This window comes from Camponotus floridanus, unplaced genomic scaffold (assembly GCF_003227725.1).
Source record: "Camponotus floridanus strain SB8 unplaced genomic scaffold, Cflo_v7.5 scaffold21, whole genome shotgun sequence".
Taxonomy (NCBI): domain Eukaryota; kingdom Metazoa; phylum Arthropoda; class Insecta; order Hymenoptera; family Formicidae; genus Camponotus; species Camponotus floridanus.
Window position 1 is genome coordinate 2,141,664 of NW_020229337.1, and position 24,964 is coordinate 2,166,627.

The following is a 24,964-nucleotide window of genomic DNA, read 5'->3' on the forward strand; positions in this document are numbered from 1 at the left end:
GAGTTTATAAAGCAGAGATGAAAAGTCTCGACACGACGTCTAGTGTCGCAATAAAACCACAAGTGTCTCGGCAAAAGATACCCATGACACACGATAAGGCTGCTGTATATTTTATAATGCTTGTATAAATTCATACTACTTATATATTCCAAAATCACATTGCACACAACAGATTTACAAAATACGTTATAATATGTACATGCATTATGTGCAGAGTATTGGTCAATATGCTTCTATTTGACAAATATTGATTCGCTCTGCCACGTAATTTCCCGTGAAATATGTATGACTATGCACTATTGAAACCACCTGCTATAATAACCGATAAAAACATTCTATGTGAGAAAAAAATTTTTACAACACAAATATTTTTTTTTTTAAATAATTGCTCTTTTATGTGTAGTTTTTTTTTCACAATTTTATTCTCGTATATAAATTTAATGGATCTTGTGGCTTGTATAAATTTAATAGTCTTTCTCTGATATTAGAATATTAATTTAATATCGCATTTTTTTCAGCATAGAAAAAAATATATCGACATTGAAAATAATTATTTTTGTAAATAACTTAAGTTTTATTTCGAGAAAATATGTAAATTCTCCTTCTCGACCTTATTTGTTGAATATGACAAACCAACTCAACAGTTTCATAAGATAGAGCCCTACTCTGAAAGACACGCAGGTTGCGAAGAGACGAAGTCTGCATCCTCGTTTTATTTAATGCACGTCGGCGGGAAGTGAGGATTACTCATACACTGGCTGTAAGCCAATTCTACATGAGACGCGACTCATTAAGCCACAACCAATATATCTCGTTCAAGCGCCCCTCGTTGTAACTCACGATACGTGATAAGACTTGCCGTTTCTTTTTCACGTTAATATTACTATATATTTCTAGACGCTAACGTTCTAAGATATATTTTCAAAAATGCGATTGTGAAGTCGCATTCTCCTCAGAATAATTAATCTAGAAAATGTACATATTGGATATAGTACACGCAGATTATATCGCGGAAATTATTTTCGCGTGCATCTGCATTTCTTACGAAATGAAATGAATCATTAAAAGTATATCAATTTCATTTTCTAATGTAATTTTGATTAATTTCGACCGACAGTACGTCACGTCAATTTTTGCATTTTTATTGCCACTAATAAACACGGAAATTTTATTTTCACGTAGTTACATGAGATTAGCATCAAAATTTAAATTCAACGAAATTATATTAATTTGAATCGTCATATCAATCAGTTCAATTTTCATGAAATCAAATATCAAATTTTATTTCTGCTACAATTCTAATCGATTTTATCTTTATTTTCGATGATGTAATATCCGATATCCGGACTCACTTCGATCGTCGCAGTTTCTATTAGTGGATACACACGCAAATCACTTTTGCACATGTACAGAATCATGGAAATTAGACTCGTCGAAATTATGCGTTCGATTAGCGCGACCGCATCAATTACCTTTCATTGATGTCACCTGGTGTGAGCCATAGTTCCTCGCGCACGGGAACAAGAACCGAGTACGACGACCTCGACCTTCGACGGACGTGGACGAGCACACGACGGATCCGGTGCGGTCGTTCGACGGATTTCCGAGAGACCGAGGCGTCGATTGTCGCGGGGGCGAGGATATCGCGCGATTCACCGTCGCGGATGCACGTGGTGTTGGCGAGTGTCAATTTCGGGGTCATAACAAAACGACGACCTGGCCGACCGGTCGCACGGCCATCTTGCTACTCTCCCTTATCAGTCTATCTTGCTCTCCCTCCCCCTTTCTTCCCTCTCTTTCGCGCCTTCACCCTTTCTCTCTTTCCTTCTCTCTTTGAAATACCGACGAATACCGACAGACACCGACGCATCTGCAATTAATCGATATCTCGTCCTCCCCGAGGATATCGGTAACAAAGCTACCCCGTTTACCCATTTTTATGCGGGATTTTAATTAACAGAATAGGGGAAGAAGGTCAATTTTATCGGGTTGCCGTAACAGAATCCGTTCTGTTTGCCAATTAAAGTTAGAAACGAAATTACGCGCATAGTTTGGAGAAGTCATTTTTTTTCATCGAATTAATCACTTCTGATGCTTTAATATGATTTTTTAAAACACTTCAAACATATAATTTTATTCAAAAATACAGTTTTAATTTTCCTACGGTTACTATTTTTTATTTTTTTTACGTTCTATTTCGTACAATGTAAAATTTTTGTATAAATTTAATATAGATCAATCGTCTTGAATATTTCAAATATTGTAATCAATAATTAAAAACAAAAGAGCTCCGAGTTTTAATGTTAGAAATATCAAAAAAGATTTAATATCGAAAAGTTTCAAGTAATACTTGTATAAAAGAGAGAAATTTTGAATTGGAAACAAATAAAAGATAGAAACATCATTAATGTCTAGATTGATGACAGTTTGAGGTGACTCGTAATTACATTATGATAAAAAAGAAAAATAAAGGTGTCAGAATAAGGAAGCAATTATTTTGAAATTTATATAATTATACTGCATATTTTTTTATATATTAAATATATTTTAATTAAATTTCGATAAAATAATTTCGATAGAATAATAATTCCAAAATTAAAAACAATGAAACATTGATAATGAGAATATCGGTGTTCGCGAGAATGTCTATTATTATTATTATACGAAATAGCCCGTTATACTGATAGTAATAGAGAAAAAACAAATCTTTTAAATCTAAAAAATGTCAAAAAAATTTCACTTCAAGAACATTAATTTTAATTATATATAATATATATCAAAATTTTCTCTTACAATTATTATTTAAACCTTAAAATAAATAAAAAATATAATACTTGATTTTCAATATGTTGACATCCATATAATAGACCTTACATAATAGATCTTTTTTCTTTATCACATTATTTAGAGATAATTTTATTTCCTTCAATCTTTCTTATTCTTTATGTGAAATATTTCCAAATTTTTCTGTAGTTTTTTAATGCAATTTATATTAATTACTGATTTTTTTATTCTGAAACTATGCAGAATATAAAGAAAAGTAAATTATTATATTATTTTATGAAATTGCATTACATAATATTATTTTTTTTTGGAATCTATCAATACATTTTCACATCATCATTATAATAGATATATCAGCAAAGTTAAAAAAATTAGCAACTTGCCGCCGTTGCCTCCGGCTGATAAATCGGGGTTTGTAGGGTGCACGGAGGGGTATTTTGGTGGCTTTCTGTCGGTAAAACTAGATGATATGAGGGTAAGAAACGTACGGGGTCGTACAAACAGATCGACTTGTCGTCGGTAAAAGAACATTGTGCCAGTATACGGTATAGAACAGGGGTAAACAATCCTAAGTAAAGAACACCGGGGTTGGTAAGATGGAATTTATGCTGAATACAGTCTATCAGGTACAATTAACTTCATTTTAATAGGGTGGAAACTAGCTTGCACAATATATATATATATATATATATATATATATATATATATAATAATGTGCATACTTCTATGCATTTCATTAATTTAATATAGAATTTAAATGAGAGAAATAAAAATCCAAATATTAAATTTAACAAAGTAAAAGTAAACTCTTAACAAGTCGTAACAAAGTAAACTCTTTGAATTTATATTATCTCTCTTTGGCATTAATATTATATTATATATTCTATATCTCTATCTTTTTAATCTATAGAGATATCACTGCAATTTCTCTGCTTACCTTGTCTTCAGCTTCATCCGCTCTGCCCTCTGCTTCTAATACCCGCTGTTCGAGTTCAGAGAGCTGAAACAAAAAAGGGCATTATGTTAGTGATATCACTAATAGCATTTTACACAAGATTAATAGCGTTTTGAATGACTCGACTTTTAATTATAATTTTTCTCAATTTTACTCGTTAATAAATCGCATATTATAATTTTAGAATATGCTAATCGATTATTTTTTTCTTTATATTTTGATAAGATAGAGATAGAGTTTTTCACAAACCGTAATAAAATCATTTGGATATACAAAATGTGAGATAATTATTTCTACACATTTCACGATTCCAACAGTTATCGAGGACAACTGATAAGAGCTTTCAATATGTTGATAACGTGTTCTTGAAGTGAGATTTCAAGTCTCAGAAAGTTCGACAGATGTATAAGTAGTTCAATATTGTTTAATTTCATGAGAGAAAGTTTCATCAAACTTGGTTAAGTCCATGGACGAGGTTCTATGACAGTTTAATAGATATAATGGAGCGAACTCGAAGACCAACTGGATTCAACTGAGATTGATAACAATTAATGACAATTTTACGCGAAAATCTCATCAAAACACACAATTTCGTATCCTATTATTTTTTAATAACGGATTTTTTTATTTAAATGTCCCATTCAAAAAACTTCTTTTTTAACTTATTTTATTTCGTATTTCATTAAATTATTTGTTTTATATCTTGATGATTGTCAATATTGACAATTGAGGAAATTTGTAGGCATTTTTAGATGAATGTTAAAGATTGAAATGGTCTTTCCATTACATTATCAGGATAATTGACCTGTCTAAACGCATCTCAAACGACTCTCACCAATTTTTTACAAATATTTCTTCGTTTCAGATACAATCCTCCTGTTTTTACGCGATATTTTGTCCGTCGAGCAACGCGTAATCATCAACTCGAGTCCGCCGCAATAATAAGAGCAGCCAGCGAATATAAAGAATTCGTGTTTCTCCTCGCTCGGGCGAATAAAGCGACCGTGTAGCGATCTCGTCTTTTTCGAGGAAGATGGATTGGTAGCAGGAGGAGAAAGAGGAGGAGGGGGAGAAGGAGGAAGCGCAAGTTGCAGCGCGAGGCGAGGAGCGGAGGGAACCAGGATCTCATCAAGGAGGGCGCAGTTAGCAGCATCTGGCGTCGGAGAGAAAAGAAAAAGGCAAAGGGCCATGAGAGATGAAAGGGTGAACGACAGGGAGAAAGAGAGAAAGAGAGGCTGAAGAGAAACCTAGAAACGTTCCTCTCTCCTAATGCGGAGGGGAAAACGCGCGCACTTTCTCGGCACGTTACTCTCACGACATGTCGCTCGCAGAAAGGGAAATCCGCGACGTAGGGAAAGGGCGACGGGTGGACGACTGGTACATTAGGCGCAGGGAAGAAATGCGCTGCTGGGATCTCTCAAACTGTCGTCAGTGCGTAAATTTCGCTTTTTGCGATGCCGAGATGACACTCGGAAGGTGTTCGACCGATTTAATCTATGAAATTTCAGACAGCATGTGTTGTATATACATATATATATATATATATATATATATATATATATATATATATACATATGTATCTGTATCCTGTATATCCATTTATTATTTATTTTACCTCTCTACACAAACTATAATCTTTTTTAAACTCTTCACAAATGAATTTATTGAAATCGAAAAAGATTTTATATTTTTTCAAAATATATTTATATTTATTATTAAACAAAATAGAAAAGAATTGAAAAATGTTTGAAATTCCTGACAGAAGTAATGCTCTCATAATCGATGTTTATGATATGTGAAAAGAGTTTAATTCTTAGTGTGTAATTAAATTAATTTATTATTTAAAATTCTCACATATATGTCTGATAATAAACACCAGACTTTACATTATTAAGAAAAAAAATTTCATTTCTCTTGTAAAAACAAAAATAAAAACGACTTTATTAACCGCACCGGGGAGGGAATGTTTGCGACATTCTGACCAAAAAAAAAGGGCTCTCTTTAAAAAGGGTGGAAAGCAAACGGCAGTGGTGGTAAGTACTTTTTTTCTGTGTTGCCGGCGAGGTTTCTCATAATTTTTCGAGGTCCGTGCATAAAGCACGAAGGTCGTGAAAGTCGCGGAACGATAACACACCCTTTCGCGTTTCGGCCCTTTGGAAAAACTCGGAGGGAGCGCGCGAGCGCCGGGACATCGTCGCGAGGATTGGCTCGTTAATGTTATCGGTGGCTCGCGTGACGGGAAACATAGAAGCTGGTACTTTCTTGAATTTCGTTCGCTTTGTGAGCGGAAAATTTATAGCCCGATGCCTGTCGCGTGCGGCGGAGGGAATCACGAAAAGTACGAGGAGAGAAAAGGGATGGAGGGAGAGTCGGGAAAAAAAGAACGGCAATCCGGGTAGTTTCTTTTCCAGAGGGTGGAAGAAAAACACAAACGCGGAAATTACTTCCGGTCTCGTGTGATTCACGTACTCTCACGTTCCTCTCTCTTGACGCGCTTCTGCTTTTTCCATCTTGTTATTAAACACGGTCGCGATGGTAGCTCTGAAGGAAGTAGGTAAATTAGAAGCGATAAGAATTTTGTAAAGATTCCAACATGCCTAATCTTCCAATCCGGAAATTACCTTTGCAATCGTTCGATAATTACTTTCTTTTTCTTTCATTCCTAGATGTAAGAAAAAAGAAGCAATACTGAGGATTACAAAGGATAAACTTTTTAGTATTGAGATATGTAAATTGCTATTTAGTAACACAATTCGAAAAATTAATTGGATATTTTTTATTAAGTATCCACATATTACCTGTAAAAACTTTTCGATTAAAAATAATCAAAATTTCATTATATTAAACTATATATTATTAAAACAATTATAATTAGAAAACGAAATTATAATATAGTCAAATAATTCCATCAAGTAGATGAAATAAAAAGATTTTAAAGCATAAAAAAATAAAATATTCAAAATAAATTATAAATAAAAATTATAATTAAAAATAAATTAAAAATAAATTAAAAATAAATTAAAAACAAATTATAATTATAAATTAAAAATAAAATATTGGATATTAATGGGCAATAAAAACGATATTAATGGATAATAAAAACGATATTAATGAATAATAAAAACAATATTAATGGATTATTAAAAACATTTTCGTCTTAATCACTGGAAATTTTGTCGTTTGCAGCAAATGAACAGGATCGATCAATAACTTTTCTGCAACAATCCATCCTTCTGTTACAGAAAGCTTCCGCTACATCGAAGCCGACTTGCTTTCGACATGATACAAGAGTAATGGCCGTAATGGAATTAGCTCGATAAGGACGCGGATCGTTAGCACCTCTTCCACGATACCGCACAGACCGAATACACGACCCTTATTTATAACGAAATCCCAGGGTCGAAAAGCCGGATCTCGCTCTCCTGTGCCTTGTATATTAAAGTATGTCAGCCCCTGGAAAAAGGGTACGGACGGTTTCACCGAGGGTCACGAAGAAGGAAAATTACATCGATACGTGGTAAAACCGAGATTCGTCGCGTTGGTCTACATTTCGCGACATTAACTCTAATTTAGTCCTTCGTTAGCATTATTAGTAGACATGACGAATGAGTTGGTATAATATCGTGCTTAATAATAATCACCTGGTCACTCTTGAATCCATAATTTTCTAGCCGTCACCAAAAAAAAGTGTAAAATGAAAAACAAATTTTATTATTTTTCATTATTTAGGTAGAGAAATTAAATATGCAGTTTTTATCCCATAAAAGTAGACGTTCAAATTTAATTAAAGAGAAAACTTAAATTTAATTAATTAAATGTTGAATTTATTTAATATTTAATTTTCCGTAATATTTGTATTTTAAATTTAATATACCTTTAGTATATTTAATAAATATATATGACACAATATCAAATGCATACAGAATATATATATCTTTACTTTATAAAGGCATTCTATAAAGCGCAAAGTTGCAAGCAGGTCTGCTATTTTGAGCGTGACAATCTAATGTTAGGAAACGAGTTCGTGTTCTCCATTCGTAAAATACACCGAAAATGTTTAAAAGGACGGACGAGATATCACTTGACCGTTTGGCCAAACTAATTCTCGTATCTCTTTATTATCGAGGTTGTAACCGCCGCCGCCTGTCATCGTCACGTAACATTGTCGCGAACGTTAGCACGATCGCCGTTATCGTTATTGCACCCGGCGGTGCATCCAGGCTTCGAGATGCCTATGTATCCAATTCCCAGTGCAATCCGTGTAACTGCGACATTTATTCGCGGGACGACCGATGGAAGTGTCGGTTGACCGGCCAGTACACAGGGTAACATCGTCGTCGCCCTCGCCTGAATCATCGTTAGAGAGAGAAGCGCGGTGATTTTCGACCGCCTTATATAGTCTGTTTACACGACGGGTTTTTTTGCCATGGAACACCTATAAATAATATTGCAATCATATTTTATCAGACTAGTGTAATTTAATTCTGACATTTACCAGCCTCGATTTCGCGTCTGTTAATGACTCAATATTATTATCTAAATTCGCAGACTTTATGTGTATGTCTTTGCTTCAAACAGCGTATTTTTTTCGATGTTACATGCTTTCAAATACGTGCCAAATTAAAACAATTGCGTTTGACGGTAACTGAACAAATTGTTTACAAGTTAGAAAGTGCGCAGTCGTAAAAAGCTCGGAAAGAAGCTCCACTAACTTAGTGGAGACGCGAATGGTTCGGAACTTGTTTTGATGTGTACTGTAACGGGCATCTAAATCGCACCGCCCAACGACCGCTTTCTCTCGCGATTGATGAGAAAAGAGGAAAGAAAAAGGAGTTTGAAGATCGGAGGGAATAAACGAAGCGTCCTGACAAAACGGCGCAGAAAACGATCGAGAAGAACGATCAGGGTCGGATTTTTGTTATGCATCGGATGCAGCACGGTAGTGCCCGTGATCTACGGAAATTTTCGGAGCTTATAAGGCAGCAAAAGTTTAGAAAATTAATATAGAAAAATAATTTTAAAATTACATATCGACTCAAAAATATATTACATATAATAATTATATATACATATATTACATATAATAATATATTATATTAAATATATATAATATTTCATATTATATATATATATATATATTTAATATAATACATTTAATTTATATATTATATATTACATATTATATATTATATTTCATATATTATATTAAATGTATATATTTTATATTATTTCTGTTAGATTCAATTTCCAAAAAGATAACAATTTTCTTTTAAATAAAGAAGGAAAATTACGTCAATCGATAAAAATTATGCAGAATTATATCCTTTATATCTGTCACTTACATTTTGAAACATGCCTAGGTGCACCGAAAATCCGACCCTGAATGTGGTAGCGACAAGATACCGGGACACGGGGACACGGTTACAGGGAACTGGAGCGCGGGCGGAGGAGAGACGCGTTCGAGAAATCGCTTAGGGCCGAAGCGATGGCCCCGGCACGAGATAAAGAAAGAAGCTAGTGCCTTGTAAAGCTCGTAACCCAGATGCGTCCCGTGTGTTTTATTGCCCTTTTACGCTCCATGGGCTGTAGGGCGGCAAAGGGTGGCGGTCGTTTCTCGTGAACGCACACATACGATCCCGTCTTACACGGAAGCGCGCGAGATCGTCGACCGTCGACGTTTTAGCTGTACATCACCGACGAGAAGTGCGGAAAAGTTCGCGCGTTGAAAGCTACAGAAACTTCCGACAATCGCCATATCAAGACGAGGAAATCGTCGCTCCTCGCTTGCCCGACCCAGTACAGTATTTACGTTTCATCCGCTTAATAATATATATGTATCTTGACACACGCCCACACTGCAGTTTATTTGGCGTATCTCTGTATCTATTTTCTATATGTTTATGTATTTTCATATAATAAAAATGCCCTCTCTTTTCCTTCCGTGTGGTGTACGTGTTGTTGTCCATATATTAATTAATAATTCATTTTTATGTGCACTGAAATTTATTTAATCTCATCTTCTTTTCATGTTATAATATGAAGCAGTGTTTATTTCAAAATAAAAATAAAAAACAAAAAATGAAAAGGAAAAAAAATAAAAATAAAATAAAATAAAAAAGGAAAATGTTTATTTTAAAATAAAAATGGAAGTATTTATTTCGAAATAATGAAAATGTAGAAAGAACATTATTGCACTTTTTTCTGAAGAATAATGTTCTATATATATTTAAGTAATTTTTTTGGTAAAGACAAATGATATATAAAAACTTATTCTTTCTGAAGGGCACTTGTCTCTCTAACGGCTATTCTTTTTCCGCAGAGTTCAATTATAATAAGCGATATGTTCAACTTTCTTTATTCCCTTAGCCTGCGGTGCGTACATCGCGAGAAATTCACCCTATCGGCTCGCCTATTCCGATATGAGTGTGTTTGACGGGTGGGATTAATATTTTTCGGCCAGCTGTGGTAGGCGGTAAGAGGGTCGATAATACGCATCTTCTTGCCGCAAGCGGAAAGCCGCTTAGACCAGGAACCGCAACCGAAAAAGCTTTCTGAGAGCTTTCCCTCCGATCGTATTCCCACGCCCTCGCGTCCAGAAGAAACTCGCGAATCGTCTGTTTGGGGATAAAACTGAGGGGTACTTTTGTATATTTTCTCGCTTAGCCATCGATACAGTCGCAAGCTTTCTTTCTCGTTAGAAAAAATACAATTCATGCCTGGCTGCATGTTATGAATCGAAAAACCACGATCAGAGCTTGCAAGAATACGAGATCCCTGTTTCCCTGTAACTGAATTTCAAATTCAACGTTATTCAACAATGACAGGTTGAAAAAAAAAGGAATTTACCCTGTCACGAGAGATAAAGTTTTAAATATACCGGGTATCGAAGCCTTCTTTGAATCGATCGAAGTCATTTGTTCAAGTCAGTTAAATAAAACAAGTTACAAACATTAATTAATTCGATCGGTGATTAATTCCGAGAATTTCTCGTTCCCGAGAGCTACGAGAAAGCTACGTAGAAAGCTTCAGTATTATTACCGGCAAATCTAACCCTTCCTGACTATCGTACCAATCCGCCGAGCGTATCGATTACACTCGTAAAATTAGGATGAGATTAGAATTGAGTTTGGTCCTGCGAGCGGTATTTGTCGCGCGAGACTGTCGCCGAAGAGATACTAATTATAGAAGTAATTACAGTCATGTAACAGCAGAGACGCGGTATAAACGGCGTTATCCCGTGTGACAAACGTAATTGCACGGGAGGACAATTAACTACTCCATTTTTCGGCCCGCGTGCACATGTACGGCAATGAACATACGTGTGCTCCTACACGTGCACACGTCAAATGTTATTTAAGCCTCAGTTTTCGTTGTCGCGCGACGCTTACCGGCGCATCCTGCTATGCAAATGCGTCCTGGATTATGCATTCCGTCCGCGAGTTATAGATACATCCCGCGAGCGGAAAACGCGCGCCCCGAGTTATTATTCCGTAACCCTTCCGCTAGGGTTATATCACGAATTTATTTTGCATTATAATTCGCGAAAGGTTCAGTCCGGTTTGGATGATACGCCGCGTCGGCTTAAATTCGCGTCTGCTTACATAGGGTGACCCCACATTTACGTACACAATACATGTTGTGTACCGTATAGCTTGAAACGGATTGAAATTATAACACCTACAATTTTTCTTCTTTTTTTTTCATTTTGTACAGTTGTTCTCGGGGCTCTTTAAAGCGTTTGACAAACGAATCGATGGTAAACGACAATTTTCTGTCGCATTATAACCTTGATGATGAGCGAGAAAATGTCAGATAAAAATGTCGTACGTCGTAAAATGTAAATCTAGCTTTCTTTCTGGTAGCTTTTTGTTTGACATTTATTCGTGACGCTTGTGCATGACAGCGGTATGGACGATATAAACCTAGCTTTATACTCGAGCTTTACATTTGACATTTGTTTCACGACACTTGTGCCTGACAGTAGAGAGTAGTAATATAAGCGATGAAGAATCTCTCTTCCTCTCTCTCTTTCTCTGACATTGTATTACAATAAAAAAAAATGCTAAGAAGGGAGTTAATGGAAATGTCATAAATATCAAGTAAACTTATCTCGAGCAACACGAATGAAATTCTTTATTCGCCAAAATCGTGAAACATTTAATTCAATTAAGATTTCATCTCAAGATAGCTTAAATTATAACTATAATTGTTTCTAAAGAAGATGCTTTTCGTTTCTTCGTTCGAAATAGATAAATTTATGAATAATATAAAAGAAGAGAAGGGAATTGAGATTTCTACTTTTTTTTAGAAAAATTATTTCGTTAACTATATGTGAAGATTATTAAATTCCCTTCCTTAATTAAGCGTATTTTAATTTAAAAAAATAATGTTGATTAGTAAATAATTTTTTCTTATAATATAAAAGGGAAAATTTGTATGTAATATTGATTGAAACGTTAGAAAAATTGATTTACTTAACGATTTTCTAAGTGTTTTTCCGGACGATTTCATCTAGGCGGCCATTAAACCGTTACTAGAGAGCTCGTTTTAATCAGAGGCGTATAAACGGACATCCACACGTGTGGACGCTCGCTAAGTGGTCCATTCAGCAATGCCTGACGGAATACATTACAGGAAGTTGCAGTTAAAAACTTGCTTCTCCTCCAGCCAAGTATCTTTTATCCGCGACGCTTTATGATGCTTCGCTTTATTTTTCCCTTTTGAAGAAAAATTTCGCCGCATTTAAATAGACAATAAGCATACAATGGAACGATTTGGTATTGATTATTTGATATTTATATCCTTTTCTCCGAATTTCCAACTTATTTCAAGTCTTATTTTTTAATCAAAATTTGACAAGACCTTATTTAAGATTTTTTTAATACTTAAACATTTTGTTATATATAAGCTGAGCTTGTTAAATTAAAATTCACTTTTATCTGGATGTAATATGTATATTTGTACGGATTTAAAAAAATAAATGTGACTGATATAAACTTACATTTAAAAAAAAATTATGCGACCGTACGAGTAAGAATTTATATTTTACGATTTTTTTTATTATTTATTATCTTTATAATCGGAAGCGCATTTTGTAAAAGATACAAAGGGATACTGATTTATCATAAGCTATGCTGACTTACTCATAAAAGCATTTATTCGTATCGAAAGAAGATTATTATTACCTTACGAAGCATCTCTTCGAGGGATTCCATATCTAAAGCAGAGTTGTTGTTTTCGGTTTGTACGGGTTGCATCATTAACAATTACCAATCCACTTTAGATGAAATGTTAGTCTCGATGAAAGAACTATAGCCGCGAGCACTATTCAAAATCATTCATTGCGATCATTTCACTACAAATCACTGTCCGAGATGTATCAACCACCTTACACTCACTTTTCGTGTGACATTAAATACTATAACTGTCAAAAATATATACACAATAATCGTTTGTAAACAAATAAAGATATCAAAGAATATATTTTTTAGATTCTAGAAGTAAAAATAATTCATAAAAAAATTGTTTTGAAACTTTCATAAACTATCATACGTCGATTAGATTGGTATTTTTCAAATAAATTGTAATCTCTCTCTTTCTCTTTCTTTCTTATTGATATTGTGAAATTAATTCAATTTTATCGAGTTAAGATAATTTTTAATCTGAGAATTTTTCTACTTTAATATTTATATATTATATATTATAAACATTCCTTTAAAAAATCTTATATCTTATTTTCTATACACTTCCATTTTAAGCTCTTTTGAAGCATATTTATATGATAAACATTTTATAAAATTCTTATTACATTTCATTAATGTTTGTATTGAGTTGTGTGAAGTGTACTTCCTGCGGATTGCGGTGAGAAAGGGTTCGAGAAATAAAGGATTAAAGAGGCTCCGAAAGAGAGATGCGGCGAAACGACGAAAAAAAGAAAAGTTAATCTTTCGGCTGGAGAAAAAAGGGACAGGGAAAAGGGACAGGAGAGGTCGAAAGAGACCTGCCATCGTCACACGGCGTCGTCATCGAAAACTGTCGAGAGCGTCGCTCTCCGTGTACGACTATTTTTGGACGCCGAGTATTTTTAAGTCTCGCTTTGGGAGTCCCGAAAGACGCGATTTCCAGAAGAAAGAAACGCGCCGTTTCCTGCCGCCTGCCGTCTGTCGCCTTTCACGATGCAGTTAGTCGGTGCAGCACTTCACGGACAATCGAGAAAGAAAATACGAGGAGTGCGTGTGCGTGCGTACGTTCTCCAATGTACACAGAGACACGTTCGTTTTCGACTAATTGAGCCACGCGACGAATAGGAAATATCTATTTCGATCTCGACAAAGCGTTTCGGTTGAGACAATATTTTAAGCAATTCTCATGGAGCAAAATAATCAGTTTATCATCTTTTTTTTTCACGAAAAATGTATAATAAATAAAGATTAAAGAATAATGAAATAAAATTAAATTAAATTAAAGAATAAATAAAAAATAAATTTAAATAAATAAAAAAATAAAAAATAATGAAAAAATATATGATAAAAATTAAATAAGGATTATACGCAAAGAGAGATTTAAAAAAATTAACTATCTCAAATTTATATACATTAATTGTTGTAAACGTTTCTTTAAAGCTTTACAGAATTTTGATATAATACAGTTATTTTTTAGAAATATATTTTAATTCGACAATTACAATTATCGTTATCGACAATCAATTTTGCAGACTAAAAATGAAAGTCTTTTTTGTCAGAGACGATTTAATTATCAAGAAATTAGCTATTCTCGCGATGATAATTATAAATACACGTCAATATTTTCACAGATTTTTTTACATACATTCCGATATACGTTGGTCGAAATTATAGATGTCACTTGGACGATTTCTAATTTTCACGTCGACGGAAGGATCAATATTTATTTTTTCTCTCGATAGTACCAATCACCGAGAGCACAGTTCACTTTCGTCGCTCGCTCCTCGTTAAAAGTTCAATTCGTTCCAATATTTGGTAAGCAAATAACGAATATCAACTTGCCTGCCGTGCTATCGTGCTATAAAGAATATCAACGAGAGGAGCGTAGCTCACATATGGAAATTAATTCTCATCATTTTTCTCATATTTTATCATTTGAATTAAAAGCTCGCTCATTATTGATTGCCTATAAATAAATAACAGATTGCTACATCGAGTCCAAACAAATAAATCGTCGATGCAATTTTAATTAGTAATCGTAAGAAGAAACTATTAGCAAATTAAAAAAAAAAACATGTAATTAAACGAGAAATAGAAAATAAATAACTCATATATTTATATCACATACACATATATAAATATTCTTAACGTTTTCATATAATTGAAAAAGAACCGATCCTAAATTTAAAATCAAAAGCAATGTTTCGTATCATCTATCTCAGTTTAATGCGCAAGAAAGAACAAATAAACGACTAAATAAATGAAACATTGATTTAATCTTCGGCTATTTTGGGAGAAATGTTTCTCAATTAAAATACGAAAATGTGAGAGAGAGATAAATAAAGAAGCCTTTCAGGTGCTTCCTAGCGTGTTGACGCGAGTCAACATATCATTTCGATCCAACGAGATTTTTGTTTCATTTATCAGCGTCCGTGTGTCTCGTCTGTTTCTTTATCGAGAAACATTCGTTTGAATCTGCAACTATCGGCATCGGCGAAACGCTCGCTCTATATATCCCGATGCCCCGTGATCAAAGCTTAATTGAAAAAGAGGATGGGCATGAATGCCGGTGACTGATACCACCTGGTATAGATACCGCGCGTCGGCTTTTACCTCCCGCGTAAGCGGATATATGGGTTAGCGCTTTGATCAAAGGACAAAAGGGCCACGTAACTTTTTCGACCAAAATCAAGAAGCATATTGTTCGACATGGGTCCGGCAATTAGTCGCACTTAAGCTTTAAAATGTGGGAAAATGGATTCTGAATTTTTAAGCGAATTCTCACACGAAAACGTGAGTGGATTAAAAAATTTAATTTGATTTAAAAAAAAAGTAATTTAGCATGATTTTTACAATAAATTTACAATTGATTCTTATATTTGTGGTGTATTATTGAACATAAATATTAAAGTTTCAAGTTTTATGAATTATGTTGTTGCATCGAACTGTTTAAGTGAAAATATTTCAGAATTAAGAGAAGAAACGCATTCTGTAGACATTTTGGAAGAGAATGCATATTATATGTATGTGACATATAATTCTCTCCTCCTCTTCGTTATTTTTCATTTTAAGAAATTATAAATAAATTTTAAACAATAAAATTCAATACTCTGCATAAAAAATATAGCTTTTCCACTAAAATCTCTTCTAATTCTGAAATCTTTAATTTTCGTTCACCCTTATTCTCAAGATTTATTGCAAACTGGCGTTTAAAAAGGGGGAAAGATATTTATTTCGACTGGAAAATTAAATTCTTTTAAGACCGGTAAGAGAAATGCGAAAGAAATAAAAATGAGAAACAAAATATAATGATAAATTAATAATGCAAGAATATTTTTCCAGACATATGTAAAGAAAATGAATTAAAAAAAATAACATACAAAGATGGCGACAAGATTTTCGTGAATTACAAATCTCTCGCGACCTTTTAAATTAAAACGACGCGAAAGGATGATTCCTTAACCATGTAATACGACTTCTAAAAGTAACTGCAAGCAACTAGGACAAACTTTTGATAAATTGCAGTACAATGCGGGATGGCTTTTTACAGTGAGTTTCAGGATAAACGAGTTAAATTTTAATAAGACAGATTGTCAAAAAGTCAAACAAAGTCATCATTTATCGCGAACTTTCAAGTTTCGACTTGTAATTATGCTAAAAATTATGCCCTCGAATTAAAGTTCTTCGTTAAAGTCTGTTTTAAATTGACTTAAGAAAAAAAAGATTTATTTCATATCCATTTCTTTTATAAATCGTGATATTCATTTTAAACACAAATCAATTCGGCGCGTGAGTCAAATAGTCTATTATTGTAATTGTATCTATTCTTTGAAAATTCAATCGTGGATCGCATCTCGATCTGAAGCTAAAAATTTTGCGATTTATTCTTTTCAACTAAGCACACAGCGTGCTCCAGTTTCTAACGAACTATTCATCGTGCATAAAATCCTTCGCGCAATCTTTAAGAAAGATTTGAATGCCAGCTCTTTTAAAAAATTAAAAAAATTAAATTTTTTAAAATAAAAGTTACAATAAAAGTTAAAATTAAAATAAAGTTAAGTGAAAATAAAAGTTAAAATTAAAATAAAGCTAATTTAAAATCAAAATTAAAATAAAGTTAATATAAAAAAACCCAAATTTTTAAAAGGTTTATAATATTACAAATAACTTGATTTTACGATTTAATTATTAATTACAATGGTGCATCAATATGTAACGCGTGTAACATTTAGAAAATCAATACAAAAATAAAAAAAAATCTAAAGCAACAAAATAAGAAAAGCCCTTATTAAGTATCACAATGTGGATATTGGAAAATTTTTTACGATCAGCAATATTCTCAGAGGATATTACGTTAGAAATGTTGTAGTAGTGGAACACTATATATTTGTATGCCGTCCTGATCGTAAATCGTTATCATATTTGCATTTCGATCTTGAAAGATACGCGCGCATCTCTTTCCTCGCGTGTATTAAATTCACTTACTAATAGGATCACAGAATTAATATTACATTAATTGGCTCAACATCGCGTGAGAATAGCTCGTATGTAGTTTATTGAAATAAACGAAATTATTGTGATTGAGAACTCCCTTTACTTTCTCGTTTCGTTCCGTGTGTGATTTATCCGCTAATTGACATTGCCTTGGTAGAAAGAAACCACTAATTGCTTTAACACGACTGTTCAAATGCGACCGCTAGAAATGGTGTTTGCTTAATATGTGAAAAATATGAGATTAATACGAGAAGAAAAGATAATTCGTTCTAAGAAAAGAAAATTATTTCTCACACTATTTGTATACAAAAAATACAAAATTGGAAGTCTTATTACGTGTATTACAATTATAGTATTGTATTTTGCGACTAGTATTTTTTGAAATTGTTTTCATTGTTGTTTGTTAAAATAAAACTGATTGAGAAACATATATATCGTGCATTATTTCTATGTTAATTTAATTGGAGCAATTTCTCAAGAGAGAAAATTTTACGACAATTTTAAAAAAATAAATCCATGAATTAAAAATAGAAATTTGTAATTTTACAAAATAAATTGCTGTCAATCCTTTTTAACCTATTTCTCTCATTTATTTTTTTTGTCAGAAAAATAACTTCTTAAAATGCAGCTGACACTTTTGAAATTAGTAAGCATGTTACTTATAGTGTACATGTTTTATGATGTAATTACGTGATGCATGATATGATATAACTATTAGCTCGTTTAAAAAAATATTCAATATAGTAGTATATTGTTCTTATAAATTGCGACACAAAAATACTGCAGTGCTTTACTTTAACTTCGAGCCTTCATAAAAAGGTAAACTAAGTGAATGAAAATAGAGAAAAATAATCTAATATTAAAAAAAAATAAAACATTTAGTATATTATATTATGTAATCAATTAATTTGCAAGACTAGACTTAATCACAATAGACATAATTGAAATATCTTGTATTATATATATATATATATATGACAATTTTTAATATTCTTTATATTCGTTGAGATTTACGGAAAAACATTTCTTTTCATCAAAAATACAAAGATCACTGGAACTGCGATACAGGATATTTACAGACGTGCTTCAGTGTTGTACTTTCTCTATCGCTCTATGTTTCACCACTTTCGGTATGAATTATTGACAGGCGGTGGCTTCGCATTCGCGTCAGAGAAAAGAAGACGAAAAAGAAGAGGAAAAAATCGAATTCTCTCCAAATGTTTACGTACTACCTACGAGAGAGAAAGAGAGAGTTCAATCCCTACACATCCCTTCGATAATTTACATTATACACACTACGGGATCTTTCCGCGGTCGTCAAGCGCGATGCTGTCAGATCGATGTGACGCCGGATCGCGGGATTACAGATCGCATGTCCACGAAAGGTAGAAGGAGAACACGTAGCACTCCGGTCGCGTTTCACGGACCACTGAGGGAAGTCACGTCTGTGTCGCGGTGGTGGCAGTGGCAATGCCGGGAGTTGCGTTGGGCGCATACGTCACATGCGCGCCTTGCGCGTAGCGCGCCGCGGCATCGTGTCGTAGTCGCATCCTCGTCGACACGGCTAGTAATGGCATTGATACTCTCTCGTGTCGTTTAAAAGAATGTATATGATATATATATACGTAGAGTGCGGGATACGGGAGACTTGGACCATTCGATGATTACGCACATGTCTCGAAAAAGCTATATGATGAAGCGATATGATGAAGTGATATGATGAAGCAGAATGCATTTTAATCGACCCATAATTTTTTTTTTAATCTTAGGAAAAATGTTTCAGACAAAATTTCCAGGGTTTCAAAAGAGACATAAATGAATTTTTTTCTAAATAAAACTTAAATTTTTTTTAATGGGACTATTCTCTTATTTTATGTAAATAGATTCCTTATAATATTCTACAAAAGGGTAAAATAATCAAAAAAATTAAATATTTTTTTATATCAATATATATATATATATATATATATATATATATATATATATCGAATATTAAAATATCTCGTTCAATCTTTGTTTATTTTATCCTACTAACTTTTTAGAATAGAATATTACAAAGGATCTATTTATATTAATCAACTAAAATAGTCTCGTTTAAAATCTTCAGTTGCCCTACAAATCTGTAAAATATTTTTATTAAAAAAAAATTTATTTGATCTATTTTAACTGTGCAACTTTTGTCTGAAATATTTTTTCTAAAACAAAAAAATTGCGATCGATAGAATAGGACATTCCTGTACAAGACACTTGAAAAATTAGTAATTCACGCGATAGTTTTTTTCATCCCTCTAATTAAGTTCTACTCTACATTAAAATTATTGATTCCAATTAGGAAAACCTAATGTTCCTAAGGAACAATTGTCATTTTCCTGAATAGTAATTATATTTTCAATTGCTTCGAAACTGTTACAATTACACGGTCCAGAGGAAAAACCCCGCTCCATTAAAAGAAAAAAATCTTTCGTACAAATGTTTCGCGATATCCATGTAGTTTGCTACACTTGTGATATTACATCAGACAGATAAATAATGGAATTCTATCTTGACATGATTTATGTCTACGCAGATTCGTCCCCTCTCGATAATACATACGACTCTTTCGCCGCACCCGTGTATCTTTATTACTATCGTTCCATCTCGCCGGTCCAAGACACGCATCCATGCCACCGGAAGTATCCATTAAGCAAGAAGAAACTTAACAGTCTGCGATCGTGCCAATGATGGACTTATACCGCGGCTGTTACTGTGGTTACGTGACATTGCAACGTCGCGATGCATTCAGGATACGATGAAATTAGCATCGCTTCGTAATGCTAGGTGCGAATCACATGCTGTGTATATAATAATAGCGATCGAGATGAAACAAAGTTTTATCTATCTCGAGAGACTTTCCTTTATCGCGTAAATTGTTTGACAAGATCGATATAACGAAACGCGATCGAAAATAAGGTATTATGCGGCACGTGCTCTCAGCTTGATTAATCGATTCCATCCAAATGAATTAATCCGCGACCGGCATCATTAATAGCTGCCTTTCGTGAGCGGTAGTTATGATGGGAATTTTAGTGAAATTCCTACTGACCGTAGTAATTTCTAGGATCCTTATCACATATTATCGATGATGACGCACGCCGCAAATTTGAGAAAATTTTTCATATATAATGCAATTTCAAGTTATTTATAAAACATATATATATATATATATATATATATATATATATGTATAGTGTTTTAAAATATTTTAATTGTAGAGGAAGTGTTTTAGAAATATTGAATTAAAAAGAATTACTTAATATTAAAAATAAATTTTTAAGAACAGAGTTTCACGAAAATATAAATAAATACCAATTTCTAATTTGATATTTGAGGCTTTCATGGATATTTCAGTTCACGAAATGTTGTACAATCAAATAAAGAATTAACATAGTTCAAACCCAAAAGTCAATTTTTAATTATTAAGATATTTACTACAGGAAATGATGAAAGATAGAGATTAATTTTTATTATATTAATAATATACTTTAGTTTTAGAAAAAATCAAGTTATTTCGACGAAAAACACATAGGGAAGAATTTGTCGAGAATAAAATATCATTTCGGTAAATATATGAGATGTCTATGTTCTCTTTTCCACGAATAAATGTCTAGTAGATATACTATATTCGCGATAGGGACGTACATAAATCGCTCTACAGGCAAAGAAGGATTTTCCGTCTGAAAGGGTTTTCTCTCGTCTCAACCTTTTAAAGTTGGCCTAAATAAATTTTGGTTTGGAAGCCGCGACAGACTTCCGGAAGGTCAAAGGATCTTTCTTCGATGAAACGAGAAAGCGAGGCGTCGCCGCCATTGCTCACAAACAACATCAATATTTAATTTTACGGACTTTTATCGCGGTCGAAACTTCAAGAGGAGAAAGGAAACAGGAAAGGACGGAAGGAAAGCGCCAAGAGAAGCGAGAAAATAGGAAATCTTTCAAACTCGATAAGGTTCGAGAGAATCAAGATTGTTGGACTTCTTTCCGAATCGGAAGCAGTCTATTCACACGCGAATTTATACAAATATGTACGCCTCTGTACTTTCTAAACAACATTTCCCTCATTGGCAAATGTAGTAGAACATGGAATCGAGAAATATATAGAAGATACATATAGATAAACAGAAAATACACATGTAATAAAAAATCTCTATTTTTAATGCCAAAGTTTAAACATAATAAAAATATCTCTGTATCTTTCACATAAATTTAGATAATACAAGTATTAAATAAAATTAAAATATTGCTGTACATAATATTAAGCAATTGATTGCAATCATAAGATCCAATATCAAAAACTATTTGCAATACAGTATGTATATAAATATAACGAATATTTTATAAATTAAAAAATTTACAAAATATTGAATAATTTACAAAATATTGAATATTGAAAAATTTACAAAAATTGAACAAAATATTTTAAAATAAAATATTTTAAATTATAAAATTACAAATAGTATATTGCATTGCACATTATTATTTTTATATGCGTATATACATAAAGATTCCTAATATTTGCAAAAATCATCTACATGTAATTTATTCACTTTTTGAGCGAATCATATTTTAAATTTCTATTAAAATAGGGGTTGAGAGACTCTGCGGCAAAACAGGCTGATTCATTTCCAAGATATGCTTGATTATGTTTGCCGTCGTTCCTGCGGGGATGAAACAGCGTCGGAATGACTCCATAACATTAGCTTCTTCCAAATGCAAATTTAACGAGGCAGAAAAGATTCCGCTTTCTGTTATCGGGGGGCTACTCTACCACTCGGGCCCTTATAATTACATTAGGCTTTGCTATTTAGATTTCATATTACTTTATAATCAAGATTCCGCAAAGATTATGCAATATTACGATGCATAATTAAATTTAATGAAAACGGAAGTCGCGCTGACGCTCGTATAACGGATCACCTAGTTTCGAAATAGAGCCAGAGACAGAAAGGGACGATAGAGCCCGCGATTACGTCATTCGCACACATAAAGCAGCGATATTACAAGCATAGTAGAAATCCGCGATTAGACGTATCCGGGACTCAATTTTACGATCCCGGGAGAATTTCCCGGCGTCTGCGACGCGTGCCGAATAATGTACGAGCAAGCCCGGCCAATGACACATCATTCGTCTCTATACTAATCTGAGTAAAGGAGATTAGATGTACGACCGTAGCCATTAATTCAACGCGAAGGTACGTACACTTTTCTCCGAGAATCTCCAATCTCTCTTTCATGTCATATCTTCCCACACTATCTCCCAATTATCCAAATGAGACTTTTCTTGGAACATAAGAGAAATCTAAAATAACCGTCATGTGTACTCAGCAAGAGTAAAAAAATAAGCAGCTTTTAAAAAAAGTTACGATTTAAACTCTTACATCCTATTAAAGGAACGAAATGATTCCTTTCATAAGATCAGAGAGCGAGATAATCCGCATTTTAGGATTCTTATAAATCCGATATCAACGTCGAAAAGTGCGAGAGAAGCGGAAGAAGGATAGAGATAAAAGCGTGAAGATAAAAAAAAATTCCGAAGACCATCTAACGATAGGTACCAGTCGAAGGCGCTGGTACTTGTCCCAGATCAAAGATGCGGCACGCACAAGTCTGGGAAGGGGAAAGGAGAGATGATGAATCGTCGAAGGAGCCATTTGTCATTGTCATAAACGGTACCGGGAGAAACATAAGCTCTCTCTCGAATCGCGCCACTCAGTTTGCGCCTGGATAATTATCAGAGTGTACCTTCCAATAATGCTCTCTCGCTTCCGTTCCGCCAGGGTTCTCTCTCTCTCTTCCAACGATCTCTTATCGTCGACTAAACTGTGCGGGGAAAAAGGTCCTCGTCGCGCGATATTAACGATGTCCAACTTGTACGTCATTCTTTTATTGCCCGCTATTTGAGTCCTCAAGCGAGCTTTCATCAGACCTGACTCTGCGTTTCGCGAAAGCGGAACGATATCGCTCGAATGCGACGCGATCGTTGACAATATCGCCGTAAATCCCTCGCTAGATCTTCGTTATTCCAATGCTATTTTCGCCCTAAGACTCTTCCGGTAAGAAGCGACTATTCCAACCAACTCGGCGCGACCGAGTGAAAAAGTACAGCGCGTACACACGAGTCGTCCTCGCGAGCACGCATGTTGGAAGAGACGAAAGTTAGTCTTAATTTTATAAATAGCACTCTACCGAGAACAGACACTTATAGTTAATAAGACTTTGGCGCGGAAAACGCCGCCGAGCCTCTTTAAGCCTCTGCGCCGTTAATAGAGGGTGAGTAGATTAGAGCAAAGATATAAATTTTACATCCGAAAATGTAACTTCTGACAGAATACATAATGCCAAGAAGCTGATCGAGAAGGAATAAACAATGAGAGGACAGCGCGAGAAGGAAGAAAGACGAGTGAAAAGAAAATTATTGTCGCTCAGCACACTGTATATAATGTGTTAAAATTGAAAGTGAAGCTGGATACAAGTTTCCCTTTCTAGTATTAAAATTGCAATCAATCAGGATTACACGTTACATATTCAAGAAAGAGAAAATTATAAAATTTTAAAATTTATAAACGTGCTTGCTAGAACTTTAAATAATCTTTCAAAAATTCTGTTGCTGTCCTTTTTCTTATAAACAATAGAGAAGCTCTGAGTTACTCATTCTTTCATGCAAAATTATCATGTGAATAAAAAAAATGCTGAAGTATTGCCAATATTTTTTCCAATAAAAATTCTGTGTTAACTGTCAAAATACTCCTTACTCTTGATATATATGTACATCAAGAGTAAAAGCATTTTGACAGTCAACAGGCAGAATTTTAAACGCAGCCACGTGTCTTTATCGGAAAAAATATTGGCAATACTTCAATATTTTTTTATTTTATATATATGTTTTAAAAATATATATGTCTTCAAAATCATAAATATCTACGGAAGTAAATATATACACATCTGGGGAAATCTCTCGGAACTTAGCGCAATGACGATGAAAATGAAGATGAAAATGAAGACAAAGTTGCCACGCAGCTTCTCGCAATATTAAGACACTCGCGCACGTCACGGCCCAATTCTCGCCTCCCATCTTGGCCCTGCACTCCATCTCGGTCATTTACGTACAAGATATTCCAGCGCCTGAGCTGGATACGTTCGTATCTCAATTTTCGCTCGCTCGTTAATAAAGTCGCGACGTTAGAGAGGAATCAGGGATTGAAATAATTTCCATAGAGATTGTGTCTTTTCTCCAGAATCTTTATCTTTTCCTCGCGATAAAAAAAAAAGATGCCATATTTATCGAAAAGATCGACCGCAATTATTTCCCTCTCGCCGAATACAACGAATGATACGTTGAAGTGTTTACGGAACTGGTCGAGAGGCAAAATGAAACGAAGTGGAACGGCTGAGATATCGCGAGTCAGGGGAGACCCTAATCTCGCGCGAGTGAATTTTTCAGGGGGCGGTTTAAAAACTTACGAGCGTTTCCGGGGCTCGTCCGGGTTGCGGGAGGTAAGGTCCTCTCCCTCGT

At 34.0% G+C, this 24,964-nt stretch overlaps 1 protein-coding gene across 8 annotated transcripts in view; it reads right to left on the reverse strand.

Moving 5' to 3' along the window:
- LOC105252767 (uncharacterized protein CG43867) overlaps positions 1-24,964 on the reverse strand; it is a 64,633-nt gene that overhangs the window by 14,968 nt on the left and 24,701 nt on the right. For 6 of the 8 annotated variants that reach the window (XM_025408482.1, XM_025408485.1, XM_025408483.1 and 3 more), the window contains exon 3: positions 3,722-3,784. In XM_025408482.1, coding sequence (XP_025264267.1) covers positions 3,722-3,784 — 63 coding nt within the window. Of the gene's footprint in view, positions 1-3,721; positions 3,785-12,924; positions 13,164-18,700; positions 18,827-24,964 lie in introns of those variants that run through there. The other 2 variants (XM_025408487.1, XM_025408486.1) reach the window with 2 other exon arrangements.